Raw genomic sequence first — 20,418 nt, forward strand, 5'->3', positions numbered from 1 at the left:
AGCTGATATGCCTCTGAAGTTGAACACCAGTTATGCTGTATGAACACAATAGCCCCACTGTTGGCCACTATAGAAAATAGGACACTAAGCTAGATAAGCGTTTGGTCTAATCCTGCATGGCTCGTTTTACGTTTTCATTGTATGTTCAGTTAGAAGCAACACAGGTAGACCTGGTAGATAATTCTCTCAAGCGCTGAGAGATAGATGCTCAATCTTGGAATGTCAGAATCAGAGGTGCTCTAAGAGTACTTTATTAGTATGAACAAAAAAAAATCTTTTTTTCTTCTTTTTTTTCTGTTTATGTTTTGACTATGGCAGACCAACACGGCTATCTATCTGTAACTGTTTATTAGTATGGTATAACATAGATTATCCTTGATGCAAAGATGGCATCTAAAGCAGATACATATTGGCTGTCAACCAGGCTTAGTAATCATTGACCCATACACAAAGGACTCGAGACTGGTGAGCATTTTGGGCTAATGGTAGGGGGACTGTTGTTATTATTTTTTATTATTTTGTTGTCTATTACTTCGCTTTGTTTTATGTTTTTATTATTATGCTCCATAAAATGTTTTTAATGTTGTATACCTCCCTAAGATCTTTTGATAAAGGGTTGTACAGTGGTACCTCAGTTTAAGAACAGTCCGGTTTAAGAACAATTCAGTTTACAAACTCTGCAAAACCGGAAATAGTGTCCCAGTTTGAGAACTTTACCCCGGTCTAAGAATGGAATCTGAACGGTGGAAGGGCACCAGCAGCGGGAGGCCTCATTAGGGAAAGCGTGCCTCGGTTTAAGAATGCTTTTGGTTTAAGAACAGACTTCCGGAACGGATTAAGTTCATAAACCGAAGTACCACTGTATATAAATAATAATAGAATTAATAATAGAATATTTAATGAGGAAAGAATATAGAGGTGCTTTCAGCACTGTATGAAGCCAACCAGTGGTATGGCAGCATAAAATGTCAGAGACATTCATATCCAAGAATACATCATCATGACATCCTCCTTTAGTGACTGGCAGCAAGGCTGAGTATTCCTAGAATCCCTAATACAGGTTTCCAGTCATTCCCTCCTTTGCAAGTTTGTGAAGGTAATGTTCTTCTGGTTCTAGCCTGAATGGGTAAGTTGGGCACCTGCTCCAAACAGTCTGGGCTGAACCCAACTGTCCTAGCCTCCACTGTGCAGCACTGAATGCCTGACAGTGATAGTGTTAGAAGGAGTGGGTGTCTCTCTGTAAGCCATCAGGGATCTAATTCCATGGTAAAAATTAATAATAAATAATACTCTCCTGAAACAGGTTCTAAGGTGGACAATTGTGGAGCGAAGGCAAAATGTCCCTGTGGTCAACAGGTACTGCATAGTTTGGCAGGTCAGAGCTTCAGGTGTCACAGGTTGTGTTGATGGGCTACACATATCTTTACTAAATGTGTCCTGTTGCTTCTAAAGCAAAGGCTACAGAAGCCAGTGTTAATCCTCTAGGAATCCTGAATTCTGGCCACTGCAGACTACTTCTGCTAAATGAGAAAGGGCATGTAATACCTGCATATTGGCTCTTGGTAGCCCTGGGGAATTGAGAACAGCCATAGATACACTTACAAAGATCTTCAAGCACCTTAGACAGCTGCAGTCTAGACAAGGCCAGCTATAGATTAGATTGTTCCAGGGGCACCTGAATCGACCAACTGAGGATGAGTTATTCCATGGTGACCAGAGCTATATGATCCACATGAAGGAGAAACTTGCCTTTCTGCAATGGTCAACATGAGTGATATAAGCTCTGAAACCCAGCTGTAATTGCCTTACACAAAGGCTGCCATTCCTCCTTGCAGGCCACCTACTTGCTATACTTCTGACACCCTACCTTTGCTCCTGCACAGTTGTTCATCTTGTTCTTCACCTCTTTCAAGTTCATTACCTTCAGAGGCACTGCTACGTTAAGGAGGGGCAGGCAAGGTACTTTCTGAAGGGCCCATGCCAGTTCACCCCACTGCTCTGCAGCAGTACTGCTGGCCCAAGGGTTTGGGGTTTTGCTTTGTTTTTAACTTTGCTGGGTGGTTGTACTGGTTTTCTCTCATCTGCCCAACTTGGCCTTTCAGGGTCAAGGCACCTGACTGCCTATCTGGAAGAAGGAGTGGCCATTGGGGCGCTGATATCTGCCCTATGAAGCTGCAGCCAGCTGCTGCCATTTTAATTTAATTTATGTACTTTGGAATTATATACACATTTTCTCAAAATCCATGAGATGGCAGTATAAACTAAGAAAAGGTTGTTCTGCTCAGACACTGCTTTTTCATTTTCAGCTATATATCACCATAGAGAAAGGCAGCAATAGTTGAAGGGGGGCTAAGTGGTCTCCTTCAGTATCTTTAAAATTTTAACAGTTGGATAGATCTGCCTCAGCTGTTGAAAGAAAGCACACACCAAAGGAGTAGGCAATGAAAATGTAGGAGGACGTGATAGTCAAACAGGCCAAAGAGCCATAAGGAAAAAGAACACATTGGAGACCATTGGAAAGACATAATCTATTTTATAGGTTTTTATATGTTAATCCTAGAAGTCTGTGCCAAGCTGGATGTTTTATAATAAAAAGAGAGCACTGTAATATTGTGGAAATAACCAAAACCTGGTGGGGAGCACCATTTTTAGATATAAGCTCTATATAAATCTGGTGCTCCACTGATTCCAATTCCCCTCTTCCCTGATCATTGGCTATTCTTCCTGAAACTGAAGGAAGTTACAGTCAAACAATTGGAGGACCACAGGTTCTCATCCCTGCTCTATAGGAAGGGCATTGTCAGGGACTGGCCAGATGAGGTGGAGTGGTGGAGACCTCTACCCCAGGAGGCTTCTAGGCAGGAGGCAAATGGAGATAGCATGGACCCAGGATCATGGTGGTTTGAGACAGAACACACCCTTGAAGATGAAGAAAAGATCTGGGAAATAATGGAGGGTGAGGAACAGGAGCAAGATGAAAGATGAACACCCACAGGGAGAATGCATAGTTCTGATTGACTTAGTGTGGGCTGATTGATTTACATTAGGTGGCTGGGATCCCACCCCTCCCCCACCTCCTTATAGAATCATAGAACTGTGGAGTTGGGACCATGTGTGTCATCCAGTCCAACCCCCTGCAATGCGGGAATCTCAACCAAAGCATCCATGAGAGATGGCCATCCAACCTCTGTTAAAAAACTTCCAAGGAAAAAGAGTCCACCATCTGCTGAGGGAGTCCATTCCACAGTTGAACAGCTCTTACTGTCAGAAAGTTCTAAACTTTATCTTGGCTCGGAGGGAAGCCAGACTTTAAATTCAAGGTGTTGCATAAATATATAGAATATCCTTACAGGAAAGAGAACATTTAGAAATGCCTTATGCAGGTAGAAACTCATTTTGTTTTTCAATTGAAAACTTTAGAACCTACAGGTCTCAACACTGAATTTGATCTATCACCGTTTCTGTAAAGAATCAATGTTTAGAATGTGAGGAGTTAATCACCTTTAGCTTATAAAGTATTTAAATGTAAGAGACCACCCATGGTTGTTTTCGTCTAGAAGCATGCCTGATTGCAGGAAACTCCCCACGAAGAGCATAGTTCACTGTCAATTTGGAAAGATTTATATGTGCAATTATTCAATGGAAATATATGATTATACTTTTGGAAAGCTTCATGGTAGTTTAAACAGTATGCGATTTCATTTGTAGAATTACAAAAGCCATTATTGAAGCTGTGAGCCGGAAAGGGACAGGATAAAGCGATAGAACAAATGAACACTTTAAGGTATTTTGAACTTTATTTAAAGCATTTAAATACATGCAATTCAAAACAAGATGAGATAGAAATGTGTGTGTGTAATTGTTAGAGACAACTGCTTGTGAAGAAGAATCGAAACAAGTTATAAGTCTGGGGAACTTGTGACAGAGCAAGGGGAAGTCGTGAAGTAGCACACCCCACACCTGCAAATAAACAAGCCAAGACTTTACCATGTTTTTTTTTTGAATGCAGTTTTGAATTGTGTTTGAGAGAATACTGCATTTAACCCCTTTTTGTATACAGTGGTACCTCTGGTTATGAATGCTTCAGGTTACGAGCTCCACTAACCTTCTGGTGCTCCTGGTTGTGAACTTTGCCCCAGGATGCAAATGGAAATTGCATGCCAGAGGCCCCATTAGCAAAAGTGCGCCTCAGGATAAGAATGGTTTCAGCTTAAGAACGGACCTCCGGAATTAATTAAGTTCGTAACCAGAGGCACCACTGTAATTGCGTCCTTACAAAGAGAAAACACAAGGGGAATGAGCAAAATAATCCACCGCCCCAACAAGGCCATTTCTATGGAAGAGAGATGCTGGAGGCAGAAGTGGGACCTACTGGTAATGATTATTTTGATTGGCTAATCAGATGAGATGGGCAGAAGCGTCTAGGAGCCACTCAGTTAGAAGAAAGGTAGTGTTAGTTTTTGGGTAATGTGGTTAGTCTGAATTCCTGTGCCCCCTTCTAATTCTTAGAATCGCCAAACTAGCTCCTAGGTGAGATGATGGGCTATTAAGGGGAGCAAAGGAAGTGGATTTGTGTGGGATGGCAAAGGGATGGGACCCCTTCCTCAACCCACTGGTAGTTAGAAAGACAAAAGGCCAGAGTTGGGGGTGGGTGGGTGTGTAAGTTAGAAACTGGAGAAGAAGCAAGCAGAAGCCTATGGGGGGAGTTTGCTTTTTTGTTTGAATCCAAGGCTGTGACCATGGGCCCAGCCAGGGGACAGCGGGAGAGCTGCCTGTTGGGTTGAAATAACGACAGACAGGTAGCGAGTGTCATCTGGGAGGCATCCTTCGAGCAAGTCTCGAGGAGTCTCTTTTACTGAATATTACAGCATTGCCACGTATATGCTTATTGCTGATTGGTTAACACAAGTACAAAGCAAAGGTTGCATATAGGCATTAATCAATAGATTAAAGGCTGGGAAAGGGAACACAGAATTGGACAGGCGTGAAAACCTCCTTATTAAACTTTTACTAGTGATTGATATAGCATTCATCCGTAGATGTGGTCAACTATGCATTTAAGAACAGGTCAGGTACGAACTCAATGTGAACTGAACATTCTAGGAATGTTTCAGCTTAGGATGGTTTGTGCAGCATTATGTACAGAAGCGAAGCTTAGGAGCAAGACTTCCCTCTAAATCAAATAAATAAAACTACTTAACTAACTGACCAGTTGCATCACAGATAACTCAGTTATGCCCTCCCAAAAATAATGCCCCCCCCAATAAATCCTGGCTACACCCATGACTGTGGCTATGGGAGGAGCAGACCCTCTTGGGGTCTTAATGTCGTGGATGCCTCCATCATAGTGTCAGGATGTATATATTGTAAGTAAACCATATATCATAAAGACCCCACAGTCTCCACTGTGCCTCATTCCAAAAGGAAACACGAACCGTGGGTAAGTGCTGGGAACCTTTGGCATTTCACACTGCTCAGAGATTGGGACGGCATGCAACAATATTGATAATGACTGTTGGTGATAGGAGAAAGACTTTGGAGGTTTGTGGGGGCTCAGAATCTTGGGAGTGCTACCCTTGACATTGCCCAAGAATGAAACCTGCACTAACGCAACTTGACATAAATTAACAGATTAAGTTTGATCTAAACCGGTTTAAGGAACCGAATCTTTCCTCATCAGCATGTGGTCAGCATGTTGCTTCCGTGCAAAAAGTGAGATTATGTTCTAAAGCCCTATTTTGTTAGTTGCTTAATCCATACAGCATCTACAGAAATTAGTCATGGGTTTTATCGTGGAAAGAAGAAAAGCAAGGGTAAACTTGCAAAACTATGCAGATGACAGAAACAACACATTTCTATAACACTTCAAGTTCTCTTCTTGTAAGCTTTGCAAAAACTCTGTAAGGTGAGACTTATTACTGCAGAAGAATGAGACTGAGCAGTACCAAATATTTTATTCAATTATATTGTCACACCAGTCAATAATACCACACATACATTATACCGTAAACTTTAAAGTTTACGGCATGTAATGCCTTAAGAGAGAATATTATGAAAATGATTTACAGGTGGTACATGACCCCAGTCAAGCTTGCTAAAATTTATCATTTGCCCAATAACAAATGCTGGAAATGTAATGAAACTGAAGGTACTTTCTATCACCTTTGGTGGACATGCCCGAGGATTAAGGCCTTCTGGGAAATGATCTATAATGAAATGAAGAAGCTCCTTAAATGTACCTTTCATAAGAAACCAGAGGCTTTTCTCCTGGGCATGGTCGGCCAATTGGTGTCAAAGAGAGACAGGACTTTTTTTATGTATGCTACTACAGCAGCAAGGGTACTTATAGCAAAGTATTGGAAGACACAAGAACTACCCACACTGGAAGAATGGCAGTCGAAGGTGATTGACTACATGGGACTGGCCGAGATGACTGGCAGAATCCGTGACCAAGGAAAAGAGACGGTGGAGGAAGATTGGAAGAAATTTAAAGTTTATCTTAAGAATGATTATAAAATTAATGAGTGCTAAAATGTCGAGGTTAGAGAAAAAAGAGGATTACAGCTGTAAATGATTAGGTAAGAGAGAAGGGGAAAAAAGAGTAATTAGTTAAATTAAGTGAGGATTTGCTGAAAGAAATTTGGAAATAGGGATGCAGAAAGGAGAGGTATGGGGAAGTCGGAGAAGCAATGTTTATGAAAAGAAGGTTTTGAAATTATACCTGTGTGTGTTTATGTGTTTGTTTGTCTGTGTATAGTGTATTGTATTGTGTTTAATATGTGTTGGAAAATCAATAAAAATATTATATAAAAAAAAGAATACCACACATACAGAGCAATCCTATGTCAAAGAGGTTGGTATAAAGTAAGCCCAAGCCCATGTAAATTAAGCTGGTGTAAAGTTACACCAGATCCAAACCCTGATCAGCAGTGGGGCAGAGGGAAAACAACCCTTTAAAATAGTGTTCTATGCCAGGCTGCCAGGCTACATGCCTGAGCTGAACAAGCTTAGGATTCAGCCAAAGTCCCTCTCTGGTCCTCCCTCCAGAACACCACTTTTGGGAGCTTTATAGTGGTCTCAACTCAGCAGGCTGAGCCCCAACTGAGCTGGCTCATGAAAGAATATATTTTGCAATAAATATATTTATCAAATAGTAAACAAACATTAAACAGGAAACTAAGCATATATAAGAAAATAAGATTAGAATGAGAGTAACAATATAAATATACAAAATGCTAGATTGTGTAGTTGTCTTATATGGATTTGAGACTGGAGGTTTTCTGTATTAGTTCAACAGAAACCAGGTGGCATAACAGAGGTTTATACATTTCTGAATGATGCAGGCAGAGATATCTTTTTCTCTCTCACTCTTTCCATAAACTAGATTTGACATTCACTCAATTAAATTGATTGGCAGGGGATCAAAGACCAACAAATGAAAATACTTGTTTCCGTGACAGAATGGCCTCTGATGCCTTCTCTCACACAATACCTTCCTTCTGAGGTACAGGTGACACTTTCTCTCTACATTCCAGCACCAAGCAAAACATGTATATTTGCTCAGGCATTTGTATGAGGCTAGCTGTTGATTCTAAGATGTGAGATGTAATGGTTTTAGTAGTTTGAAAAGGTAGTCTCATTGTGCCTTTATAGGTTCTTATATTACTGTGCTGACAGGTGTTATTTTTAAATTATTGTACCGATGGACATTATTTTCAAATTGAGTTATTGTAACCCACCCTGGGATCCCTTGCCATGACGGGAGGGTAAACTTCCCCAGAAGCTGAGAAGGAGAGAGGACTAGACGGGAGTCCACACTGTACATTGAAAGCACCCAAAGAATCCTAGAACTATAGTTTACCCCTCACAGAGCTACAATTTTCAGCACCTTTAACAATCCACTTCCCAGGATTCTTTGGGGGAATACTCTGCTTTCAATGTGCTTTACATGCATCGTGTACATGTAACCTAGGCAACATATACCTGCCTCAGAATTTCTTTTTTACTTTTTTTACTACTTTAAAGTTGGCCTATCAATGGAATAAACATTTAAATAATAATAATAATAATAATAATAATAATAATAATAATAATAATATATTTTATTTATATCCCGCCCTCTTCAGCCTTAGCCGGGCTCAGGGCGGCTAACAACAATAAAACAGTACAAAAGTACAGCATAAACAACACTCTAAAATCATTCATTATAAAATTAATTAATTCAAGCCACTGGCCGCCATTGGGCCAGAGCTCTGCGAAGATTGCCGAGGGAGGGAGTCAGGCTGTGCCCTTGCCAAAGGCCTGGTGGAACAGCTCTGTCTTGCAGGCCCTGCGAAAAGATGTCAAGTCCCGCAGGGCCCTAGTCTCTAGTGACAGAGCGTTCCACCAGATTGGAGCCACAGCCGAAAAAGCCCTGGCTCTCGTTGAGGCCAGCCTAACTTCTCTGTGGCCTGGGACCTTCAAGATGTTTTTATTTGAAGACCGTAAATTTCTCTGTGGGGCATACCAGGAGAGGCGGTCCCGTAGGTACGAGGGTCCTAGGCCGTATAGGGCTTTAAAGGTTAAAACCAGCACCTTAAACCTGATCCTGTACTCCACCGGGAGCCAGTGCAGCTGGTATAGTACCGGATGAATATGATCTCGCAGCGAAGACCCCATAAGGAGTCTCGCTGCAGCATTCTGCACCCGCTGGAGTTTCTGGGTCAGTCTCAAGGGCAGCCCCACGTAGAGCGAGTTACAATAGCTATGAACTAGTCAATAGCAGTTGGTTTCTGCACTAAGTATACTGGAGAACTCATGGTGAGGTAGAATGTAACATGACTTTATTGACAACAAAGTATTTTCCCAAGGGAACCCTGCCTTACAATTCTAGGCACTCCAAGATGGCAGGCTGGCCTTCCAGATGGGAGGCCTGCAGCTGTGCTTCCCCACTCTGTCCTGCAGGTCTAAAAGAGTACAGGGTGTTGGGACCTCGCTCCGTTTCCATTTTGGGGCTAACAAAACACAGGCCGCAATTGTTGCATGCATAAATATGCAATCCTTCCAACGAAAGAGGATTGACAACTTAAGTTGACAGGATATGCCGAACTTGCAGATTTAACACATAGAATAAGAGAACAAGAAAAACATATATTTAAAGAAGAGTAGTAAACATTTATTGAATATATGGAAAATAGCTGTACTGTATACAGCTGAAAACGCTGGCAGCACTAAGATAAATTCAACAGAGTAAATAATTTTTGATTAATGTAAAAGTGGAAAACTGATTTGAATGGTTATATTGAAAACTTGTAGCGATGCAGGTGGCGCTGTGGTCTAAACAACTGAGCCTTGGGTTGCTTGATCAAAAGGCCGGTGGTTCGAATCCCTGTTACAGGGTGAGCTCCCGTTGCTCAGTCCTAGCTCCTGCCAACCTAGCAGTTCGAAAGCACACCAAAAAATTGCAAGTAGATAAATAGGTACTGCTCCAGTGGGAAGGTAAACGGCGTTTCCATGCACTGCTCTGGTTGCATCAGAAGCAGCTTAGTCATGCTGGCCGCACGACCCAGAAAAACTGTCTGCGGACAAACATCGGCTCCCTCGGCCAGTAAAGCAAGATGAGTGCCATAACCCCACAGTCGTCTGCGACTAGACTTAACGGTCAGGGGTCCTTTACCTTTACCTTTTTATTGAAAACTTAATAAAAATTATTTAAATAAATAAATGAGCACAGTGTAGGGTGTACTGAACAGGCCTTGCTGTGTTGTACAGCTCCCTATGGGGAAATCTTTGTTCCCTAGCTAGTACATCTAGTCTTTTTAAGGAGTGATGAGGGAGCACAATGCAGTTAGCTAGACCAGTGTTTTTGAACCACTGTTCCGCGGCACATTAGTGTGCCGCGAGATGTTGCCTGGTGTGCCGTGGGAAAAATTGAAAAATTCGAAAGATTTAAAAATAAAGTATTTTATAATTTTTCATATTTCTGTTTACTTACTATTTCATAATAAAGTAATTATAAAATACTTTCTTTGTGTTTATTTGATTCCTATTCAAGAGAATTACTTTATATATAGTCAATATAGGCACAGAGTTATTTTTTTTAACATTTTCTAATGGTGGTGTGCCTCTTGATTTTTTTCATGAAACAAGTGTGCCTTTGCCCAAAAAAGGTTGAAAAACACTGAGCTAGACCTCTCATTTCTGGAGTTCTTATGATGAGGCGCTGGGATTGGACAGGTTCCATTTGCTAGTTTTACTTTCATTATCATCGAAACCATTGTCTTCAAATAAAATTATTCATTACAACAAACCCCACCCTTCCTCATTTTTGTGTCTTACTGATTCGTACATTTCTCAGCTGATGAATCAGAGCTCTTTTTCTACCTCAAATTGCCTAAGCTGCAATTTTGTAAAAAAAACAAAGCCCAGTGACCACCCACAGCCGCAGAAGAGAAGCAGACTGAAACATCAGGATTGAGACCCTCCTCACAACGCTGCTTCAACAGACTGGTGAGTGTGGCTGAATGGAGTTCCCCCCTCTTCTGGGCAGGGGAGAATGGCTGCTGATTATTTGCCAGCGTTGGTTCTGGGCTGCAAAATGAGCTGAACATTTCTCCTGAGTGAAACTAATGAAACCAAAAGCTGCTTTCAGGTTCCAGCCTAGAAGCATGGGCTGATGGAGCCCAGCCTTTCAAGCAGATCTGCTTACAGGGAGGCTGCCAGTTAACTTGCTGCTGAAATGGCAACCTGGACGAGTTATTTGTGAGGGGCTGTATTTAGGAGTAGCTGAGTTTGGAGAAAGGCCAATGCCACCAATATTATTCGGTTGTATCAGATGCTGCAGGGATGGATTTCTGCTTGTGCAGCAGGACTTTTGCCTCTTTTCCTCATCATCTATGTTCCCCAAATCTGCTCTGGAGGATCCCCCAACCCCCTAGAGCAGATGTTGAGGTGGGGGTGGGGGCTGCAGAGGAGAGGAAAGTTCCAGTGTGAAAGTGAAAGTCTGCTGTGTGACTGAAATAGCAGTGCAGGAGGCAAGCCATTACTGTATTATTGTTATTATTATGGATTATTACTATAGATTATTATTATTATGCTAAAAACATTCCTGTTTAGACCAACCTATCCAGATGCTTAGAAAGTTGAGGTGATTTTAATCTATTTTAGTATTTTAACTTTTGTATGTTTTGAAGTAGGGCTGTAAATATTTCTGGTTTTAATGTTTTATCTTTTGTAAACTGCTTTGACTCTTTTACAATCAAGCAGTGTATAGTTTTAAACAAACAAACAAACAAAAACAAACAAACAAACTTATCACATTTATTTATTTATCTATCTATTTGCTTTTCTGGTGGCAATTTATTGTATTTTATTTTTAATTATGCTTTTATTAACAATTCCTTGGGTAACAATAGAACAACCTCTGCTTTCAAGTCAATGAATCATTCAAACAAAACAGTCATATTTGGGGTGAGACTTTACTGTTAGAGCAATCACACTTGTTTATTAATGTCATCATAATATTTATTGCACTTATATTGCATTCTTAAATTACATGATCCCAGGGCAGGCTACAGAAACAGTAAAAAAATAAAAAAGTAAAATATAATCAGAACAATTAAAATGTAGCAAAATGCACATTTACAGCAAGCCATCTCCAACCATAGGTCCATCAATCCACAGCAGGCAATCTACCAACTCAGCATCAGAGCAAGGCCCTACATAAGGGGAAAGCCTTATCAAGGAAAACAGAGACCAAATTCTATGCCAAATGAGCCAGAGGTTTTTAACCTTTTTGGGTCCACGGCTCCCTTGACTAACTACATTCTGTCTGTGGCACCCCTGCGGGGCTCAGGGGCTCAGTTACGTCACCCCTTGCCTGCAGAGCTGGCAGCCTCTCACCTTTTTCCAAGACCCTCCCTTGTGGAGAGTTCCCTCAGCCTCCTCTCCTTGGGAGTCCTCTGGGCAGACTCAGCTGCTGCTCCTGGTCTCTGAGCTGCTCCCCCTGCCCCAAAGAAAGGTGCCTCCTCACACTGCCCCACAGGGGCCTGGGAAGCACCCCTGGCCAGCCCCAGAGGCACCATTCAGCTGCTGAGCTTGTATCCAGGGCAGCTGCTGCAGCAAACAGTCGTGAAAGCCTTTGGGAGGAAGAGAAGTGAGAGGGCCCCAGAGAAGGGAGGGAAGGAAAGAGGGACAGAGGCCAGTGTTGCCCACAGCACCCCTGACCATCATTCAAGGCACCCCAGGGTGCCCCGGCACACTAGTTGAGAACCACTGCTCTAGGCTATTGTCTGAGGATTTAGATTGACTTGGTTATCTCACTTTGAGGAGCTAGAGATGGGAGCTGTCTGCTGAGCATCCACTTGATAAGAAGGCCAATTTCTGCTTTTGTATGTGTTGCAGGTGTGATGCCTTATAAGGAGGAACAACCTAGCGACATATCTCACTCTCTTATCCCCAGGCCTCGGGGAAATCGAGCTCGGCATGTGAGCTACCTCTTCCTTGCCCTGTGTGTCTGTTTCCTGTGCCTCACTGAGCAGAGCCTAGACCTTGTCTTCCACTGCATTGTCATCCATTTCACAGCCCTGCAGGTTGGAGCGCTGTGTCAGGGGGCCTGCAACTTTGCAGAAGAGCTGCGTCATGTGACATCCAGGTGATAAAGCTGCTGAAAGAATGGGACATATTGATGGATGTTTGCATGATGGTGTGGGGATGACACTTGTTGTTCAAGGACACCAAAAGCCAGCTGATTGGCAGTAGCAGGACAGAGAAAAGAGAAATGGAGGCATGATAAGCCTTGAGGTGAAGACTCACCCAATGAGGCTTGGTCCTTGCTTGGTAGCAGCAAAGATCTGATAAGGAAGAAAGGCAGGGGAAAGCTGAATATATAAGAGGATGGATAGTGAGACATATATTGTTTTTAGTTTTAGGATGCTGAATTTGGCCTCGCCCCCCAGCGTTGCAGCTAACCAGATTCCTCCTCTCCTCCCCTTGTGCACTTGTTTGGGGGGTCCTCCTGATTTTAGAGGCACCAGGCGGCCCAGGGAAGGAGGGAGAGCCCAGTTGTGCAAGTGGAAGTACTCATTGCCCTGATGGTACTCCGAAGGTGAATCCTGCCTTCTCACGCTAAAGTATTTTCTCTCTGGTAGTTTGAACCATATCAGACCCATGAGAACTTGGATACCTAGTAGACTATGGTGTGGGATTACCAGCATATAAGAAGCATGCTTAATGAAGGGGTTAAGGCCATAGAGTAAGCTGTCTTGCCAGGCTTAGCTATGTCCACTTCCCATACCTTGGGAGGATATAGGTAACCAAGCCTATTGTTCACCTTCCAGCCTACATGAGAAGCTCATCCCCAAATCAGCATGGCCCAGGGCTCAGCTCCCAGTGTGCTGGGTGGCTGCGTTCCCCAGCCTCAGGCTGCCTGAGGGCAGCTGGAAGGGGTGCAACTACCCCGCCTGCAGCGCATCCGAGCCTCGGGTCTCTCCTGGGAGGGATGCGGTGGATTGGGCACCTGCAGGCGAAGGCAGCATGGGCTGACATCTGCCCGCCGCCTTCTTCTCAGCTGCCAGCTGCAAGGTGCCCTGCAGGAACATGGTGGTTCAGGCCCTGGCCCTGCGCTGCTTTTGTGGACAGCGCTGGGCCAGCCAAGCACACTGCGTCCTGTTCAGCGGCCCTCCAGCTAGAGGGCACTGGGAGGGACAGTTCCAGCAGCGCACCCTGCCCCAGCTCACCCCGCCTCATGCCTGCCCCAGGTGCCTGAGCTGCTGCTACGGCTGCTCCCTCCCTGCCTCCCTCCCTCCCTCGCTCTGGCTCTTTCCAACTGCAGCAGCGGCAGGAGAAGAGGAAGTCAGGCAGGGCAGACACAGGGCAGAGAGGGAGTGTTGGAAGGCAGCAGATTTGTGAGAGGAGGCATTTCTCCTCCTGCACCCCCAGTGCCAGGCAGCTGACCCCTGCAAGCTGCAGCAGTTCGCTCAGGCACCAGGCAGCAATTTGAATCTCGAGCAAAAGGAGCACTGGGCAGGAAGGAAGAGTGGGTGGGATTTGCTGCACAGAACCACAGGAAAGGGACTCCAATGGGGATTGGGTTGATCAATCAGCCTGGGGACTTCCTTTACTGGGTAAGCAGAAGGGGGAATAATTAATTTTAAAAGGTGCTGAAACGACGTCCCCCACCCCCGTCTTCTGGCTGAAATCTCTCCCCACCCCCAAGACTTTCACCACTTTGCAACTAAGCCAAGTTTTCTTTGAAGCACATGAACCTGACCTTTGAAGAGTTTGTAAGTAAACCACTTTTTAACTTACCAAATGTGTGGTCTTTTCCTATGCTGGGGGAAGAGGGAAACTTTTTAAGGAACTTTTAAGGAGACATTTTAGAACTCACTTGGAAGGGCACATATTTTAAAAAGTCTAATAGCCTATAATTCCACACTTTAAATCTCTACTGGGGTTCTCTCACCAAAAAGTACTTATCCCAAACTTGGCATCCAGGAATCCCCCCCCCCTTTCTATATATGCACCAAAAACCTGGAGTGATAAAACTGAGTTCCAAGGAAGAGACCATTTTCGTCACTCATCGTAGCTCTGACAGATCATCACTTTCACCTCTGAAGCTGCATTGTTTTCACTTCAGTGCTGTCCTCTGGGTCTACATCTCCATGGATGAACACTGGTTTTCTGGTCCGTTACATTAGGTGCCCCACACTCTGACACCAGATGTGGTAGCATGCCTGCCTGCCTGCCGTTTGCAAGGATTTGTAGACCTTTTCAGATGTGAATGCTTATTGTGTGGAGAGTAAGCACACAGAATACTGAAATGCTTGGGGTCAAGGGACGTTGTAATAGGATGTTTGGCTCATCCCTGCAAAACAGGGGTCTCAGGAAGGAGGGCACTTTGTGGTGTTCTGTCACATTATATCACCTCATCAATTTCTCTCCCATAGGTACCATGGGAGCTACTTAAGGGCCCTGAATGCTTGCCTAGAGCTACGCAAACGTTCTTTCCTATTTCTCCTGCTGTGTGGAGTAGCCTACCTGCATCTCCTCAAAGAATCTGGCCTTCCAGTGTGTCGGAACCTGATCATTGTGTGCTTCTGCCAACTTTTAAACTTTGTCTTTGACCTTCAGGTAGCAGTCATGGGTCATTAAGCAATCTTTTAATTCATTTAATAGTTGATTCCCTGCTGTTTCATGTAAGCTGCTTTGAGCTTTGTGGGAAAGCTGTATTAAATGTATCTAAATAAATGAATCAAGTTACACTTCTCAGAAAGCCTATAATATGTGGGCCCTGTCCTAGGTGCAAGTCTTAGCCTATCAATCTTTGCAAGGCCTCCAAGCCTTAAAGGTGGTCCATCTCAATATGAGTCCACTCTACAACTGAGTAGTCACGTGACTAGAGTGGCAGAATGTTGGGAGATGGCATTTTAGCATGTATTTGTATGGCCTGCTGCATCTTATCATGCCTCATACTTGTGCAGCAAGTTGCTGTCCCAGATCTGGGTTCTGCTTTCCCCTGAGCTTTATAACAGAAGCCAGTTGAGGTGGGATGAGAGCTGTGCTTTGCACGTGGTAACGTATGATTACAGCTTTTTCTTTTCCATCTGCAGCATCCATCAGCTGCCGAGATTTCTGAAATGTATGAGAGAAACAACTGCAATGTAGCACAAGGACTTGCCTGGTCATATTACGTTGGGTATTTAAAATTCATTTTGCCTGGTGAGTATCCATTGTGAGTGGTCTTCTCCATTAGCCAGTGATATAAAATGAATTATAATGTCCAGAATTCTGCACCAAAGAAATTCAGATTCAACATGTATACACTAGTAGGTTATATCATGAATTTTTATTATTTATTTTGGTATTGTGGTGGATTCCCACCACAAAAACAGTTAGTTACATTAGCTACTAAGTCTAAGGTAGCAGTTATTATATTTCCAAATCTCCATACAATATCCTGTTCTGATCCGATGCAAGAGCAAAAAAAAGAAAAAAAATGCCCAAAGGTTCAGCAGAATAAAATCACTCAGCAGTTACAGTAGTGCTTTGTCCCTGGGATCAAGTTGCTTCATCAGCTGGGGCTCCCCTCTTGCACACAAAGAAGAGTGGAATATGAAGACAGATATGGGTAAATGGTGTGCATCATTGTATTTTGGAAAGGTGATATGTGGTTCGGAAGAAAGGGCCTGTAGTCATACAGAGCGCAGAAGCTTCATTCCAAAAGCACTGAAGCCTTTTGCAGATAATCAGGGCAATACACATGCTTTATTTATTTATTTAAAAACAGAAATTCAGAGGACTCCAAACACATGAAACATGGTGCAATCTTACGGGTGAAGGGAAGCTTTCCCAAGACAAACAACTGGTGGTTGTTGCTTCGCATAGGGCAGAGGGATGAATTGGTCCACAGGACAGAGGCAACAGCAGAAAATGCCTGTTTTCTGTAGAGTGCAGTGTCTTGAGCAGTGCTTTTTTCTGGGGGTACGCATACCCCTAAACATTTTGTGAATCTTAGGTTTGGCCTCATTGAGGGGCAGTATTTCAATATGAGTAGGGAAATCAGAGTACCCCTAAACATTTTTTAAAGAAAAAAAACACTGGTCATGAGTAAATGCTCTGGCAGATAGAACTCATGCAAGGAACTTCTGCATACTTGTGTTTTCCCATTCACACCAGCGTAGGAATTCTGTACCATTTGTCAGAGTCTCCCATTTTTGGCTTTGTAGCCAAAAATGGGAGAATCTGACAAACAGTACAGAATTCCATTCTATGTGTACAGATGCTCTGCAAATTCCCATCCCTGGCTAGAGAGAAAGTGAGGAGCTTCTTAAAGTACTAATGTAATCTTACTGTCTCCATCCTGCTGTCTTTCCTTAATGCGGTTTTGTTTTGAAGGCCTCAAAGATCGGATTAGAGAGTTCAACCAAAGCAACAGCCATTTGCTGAATTGCGAGAAGACTTGGAAATTGCACATATTGATTCCCCTGAGCTGCGATGTGTGTGATGACCTGCAGATGGTTGACAGTCATATTCACTTCATAAAGAATCTCCCAGAATTGAACATGGATGTTGCTGGCATTAAAAAAAGAAGCTACAAAAATAGTATCTATGGGATACTGGGTGAAAACAAAGAGGTATGCTTCTGTATTAAAAAAAAAGTCTTAGAGTGACAATAGGTGTTGAATTTATCATATTTTAAAAAGGAATTTGCCTGAAACTCAACAACCTCTGCCATTAGTTATATGCAGATTATAAATAACATGGGAGACAAGATGAAACTTTTCATGAATCCCTCAGAATAATTCTCTCTAGACATCACTTCTGTCCTCCATCACCACCTTCTGGAGACATCTAGTCAGATAGGAGTGGGATTCCCCAAATAGAGTCCTCACTCTCAAGCCCACTAATCAGTTCAGAAGGAAAGCATAGTTGCTAGTATCAAAAACTACAAAGAAGTCTAGGAGAACTGACATGATCACATTCCCTATGGTTGTCTTCCAGTGAAGGTTGACCAAGGCATCTTCACCTCCTATGCAGGTTTTTAGGTTCTGGTACAGATTATGAAGGGACACGGGTGGCACTGTGGTCTGAACCACTGAGCCTAGGGCTTGCTGATCAGAAGGTCAGTGGTTCGAATCCCCGCGACGGGGTGAGCTCCCGTTGCTCGATCCCTGCTCCTGCCAACCTAGCAGTTCGAAAGCACGTCAAAGTGCAAGTAGTGCTGTTTACGGGAAGGTAAACAGCGTTTCCGTGCATTGCTCTGGTTCACCAGAAGTGGCTTAGTCATGCTGGCCACATGACCCAGAAGCTGCCTGCGGACCAGTGCCGGCTCCCTTGGCCTATAGAACAACATGAGCGCCGCAACCCCAGAGTCGTCCGCGACTGGACCTAACCATCAGCGGTCCTTTACCTTTTTACAGATTATGAAGTAACCCTTCTGAGAATGTTAGTGCTGATGTGAAAGCAACCAGCAATTCCTCAAGCAATAGTCTAAATGCCACCCTGATAACACTGGGATTGCCCTTCTCCCCATTCCTCTAGAAACATTTTTGTGTTATGGAGTATGCCACTCCTCTGCAGTCCCTCTTTGCCATGTCCCAAGATGAAAGTGCTGCCTTCAGCTGTCAAGACCGTTTGGAACAAGCCAAGCTTTTCTGCAGAGCACTGGAAGAAATCTTACAGAGATCTAAATACTGTTCTGGCTGCTACCGGCTCATTGTATATGATGGTAAGAAATGGGATGACAGTCTGGCTATTTGTTTTGGAGTGGTGGGGGCAAGGAGGAGGCTACATGTGAAAAGGATCTAGGAGTCTTGGTTGACCACAAACTTGACATGAGCCAACAGTGTGACGCGGCAGCTAAAAAAGCCAATGCAATTCTGGGCTGCATCAATAGGAGTATAGCATCTAGATCAAGGGAAGTAATAGTGCCACTGTATTCTGCTCTGGTCAGACCTCACCTGGAGTACTGTGTCCAGTTCTGGGCACCACAGTTCAAGAAGGACACTGACAAACTGGAACGTGTCCAGAGGAGGGCAACCAAAATGGTCAAAGGGCTGGAAATGATGCCTTATGAGGAACAGCTAAGGGAACTGGGCATGTTTAGCCTGGAGAAGAGGAGGTTAAGGGGTGATATGATAGCCATGTTCAAATATATAAAAGGATGTCACATAGAGGAGGGAGAAAGGTTGTTTTCTGCTGCTGAATGTACCTACTGTATGTGATGAAAGGTTTTTTAAATATTCAGCTGTATATTCTGGCATATTTCATTTTTGCCTTTTGAATTTCTCTTAATAAGACATCTTTTTAATGAGATAACATATATCAAAAACTTAGACTTCCAGTCTACCACACAAAGAGATCACAGCTCGTTATGCTTGCTCTGAGCGAGATCAGGCTACTGCAGAGGGAGAGAGGAGTAAAGTGTGGGCCCCACACCTCCCCAAAAGCTCTGGAGATAAACCAGAGCCTTTAAAAGCACCCCACAGTGCTGCCTGGTCTCCCTACCAAACCCCTGACAATTTGGAAGGGGGCCGGAGAGGGTAGAAACCGAGCGCAAGGGGCCCAAACTCCTTCCATGACAGAAAGCCCTGGACGTGACTCAAGTAGCGGCAGCACCCCTGGAAACAAAGACCCAGGTCGAGACTGAAGGGGGGGGGACTAGAGAAACCTGAAAAAAAGACTTGACAACTAAAGAAAATAATTGGATAAGAAAGGAAACGTACCCTGAAGTGGCACAGAGCTGCATGAGGAGAATCTGTTAGTGATTTCCAAGAAAAACTAAGTGGAAGGATGGCAAACTTACCTATATAATGACAAAACGAAAGTGCACAAGGGATTTCTCAACCATGTGATAAGAAATAACCTATACAGTGTTTGGGCAAGATAGAAAAACCTCCTAGAAAGGAAGACCCCTTGTTGGATATCCTCCAACAAGGGGTCAGTGGCAGTTAAAAATTAGGCATGAATATAATGTATCATTCTAGCACTTTGGTTTTTAACTTTGTAAAGCAATGGAAAAGATTGCACTTGAAACACACAGATGGAAGTCAGTATCATTGTTTTCTGGATTAGGGATTGCTTGCTGTGACAAAATTTTGAGACCACCTGCTGCAGAGTTAATGAGGCTTTTCTAACATGCGAGTTCTGTACTCCGGCTTCCTGCAAGCATATTGTGAGATCTTCATCATGCTATAGATCCACCTTAGAGATCTATGCAGTTCCTGGGAATGATTGTTGGTGCAGTTGGCAATTCAAGGGCTGCAGCGCCACCAGAATGGTGCTGTTGATACATAGATCTTTACCACACACTCTACCTAAAGTTTCTGAGGCAAAATCAAATCAAATCAGGGTAGTAATAGATAGACTTGAAAAGATAACACAGCTATCTGTCTTGATGCAACTGAGAGTGCTCTTCTAGCAGTTAGCTGCAGGGCTTCACATTTTCCTATGAAAAGACCAGTGCAGTCACAACTGGTTTTGTTTTCCCAGGTTCAGAAGAAAATGACAAGCACTTCCTGTCCAAGACTATCCTAAGACACATGGAACAGGAGCTCCAGGAGGAGTATACCATGGATGAAAAGTATGAAGGCAGCATACATAATGCTGAATCAAACGGGACTCAGCTCCTGATTAGTGGCTCTGATCATCCCATGTCTTTGCATAGTTGTGGCTACTGAAATAATGGCCCCCATCTCACAGCTCCATGTCCCTTCTTGTGAAAATCATCAGGATTGCTTCCAGATGAAACCTAATAGTACCAAATTTTAATACATGCAGACTGACCCCAACAAGACCTAAAACCCTTTTAGAAAGCATGAAGATGCTGGTAAAAATTGAGGCAGGGCCATCTCTGAGACTTTGTGGGCATGGAGATAGGTTGGAATAAGACAAACATTTATGGATTGTTCTTTCATATGAATGTGTGGCTTCCTTTGATGC

The 20,418-nt window shown here is 43.4% G+C and overlaps 1 protein-coding gene across 3 annotated transcripts; it reads left to right on the plus strand.

Annotated features, from left to right (window-relative positions):
- Window positions 1–345: 345 nt before the first annotated feature.
- STING1 (stimulator of interferon response cGAMP interactor 1) lies at window positions 346–20,392 on the plus strand. 3 transcript variants are annotated; one of them, XM_081917874.1, is made up of 8 exons: window positions 346–465; window positions 3,709–3,784; window positions 12,382–12,631; window positions 14,925–15,108; window positions 15,588–15,696; window positions 16,873–17,111; window positions 18,019–18,205; window positions 19,969–20,392. In XM_081917874.1, the coding sequence occupies exons 3-8, from the start codon at window positions 12,387–12,389 to the stop codon at window positions 20,154–20,156; spliced, it is 1,152 nt and encodes a 383-aa protein (XP_081774000.1). In that variant the 5' UTR covers window positions 346–465; window positions 3,709–3,784; window positions 12,382–12,386; the 3' UTR covers window positions 20,157–20,392. The 3 variants fall into 3 exon arrangements, with proteins under 3 accessions (XP_081774000.1, XP_081773998.1, XP_081773999.1); XM_081917872.1 differs by lacking the exons at window positions 346–465; window positions 3,709–3,784 and adding an exon at window positions 4,031–4,374; XM_081917873.1 differs by lacking the exons at window positions 346–465; window positions 3,709–3,784 and adding an exon at window positions 10,164–10,488.
- Window positions 20,393–20,418: the final 26 nt, after the last annotated feature.

This window comes from Podarcis melisellensis, assembly GCF_964234715.1.
Source record: "Podarcis melisellensis genome assembly, chromosome: 7".
Lineage (NCBI taxonomy): Eukaryota > Metazoa > Chordata > Lepidosauria > Squamata > Lacertidae > Podarcis > Podarcis melisellensis.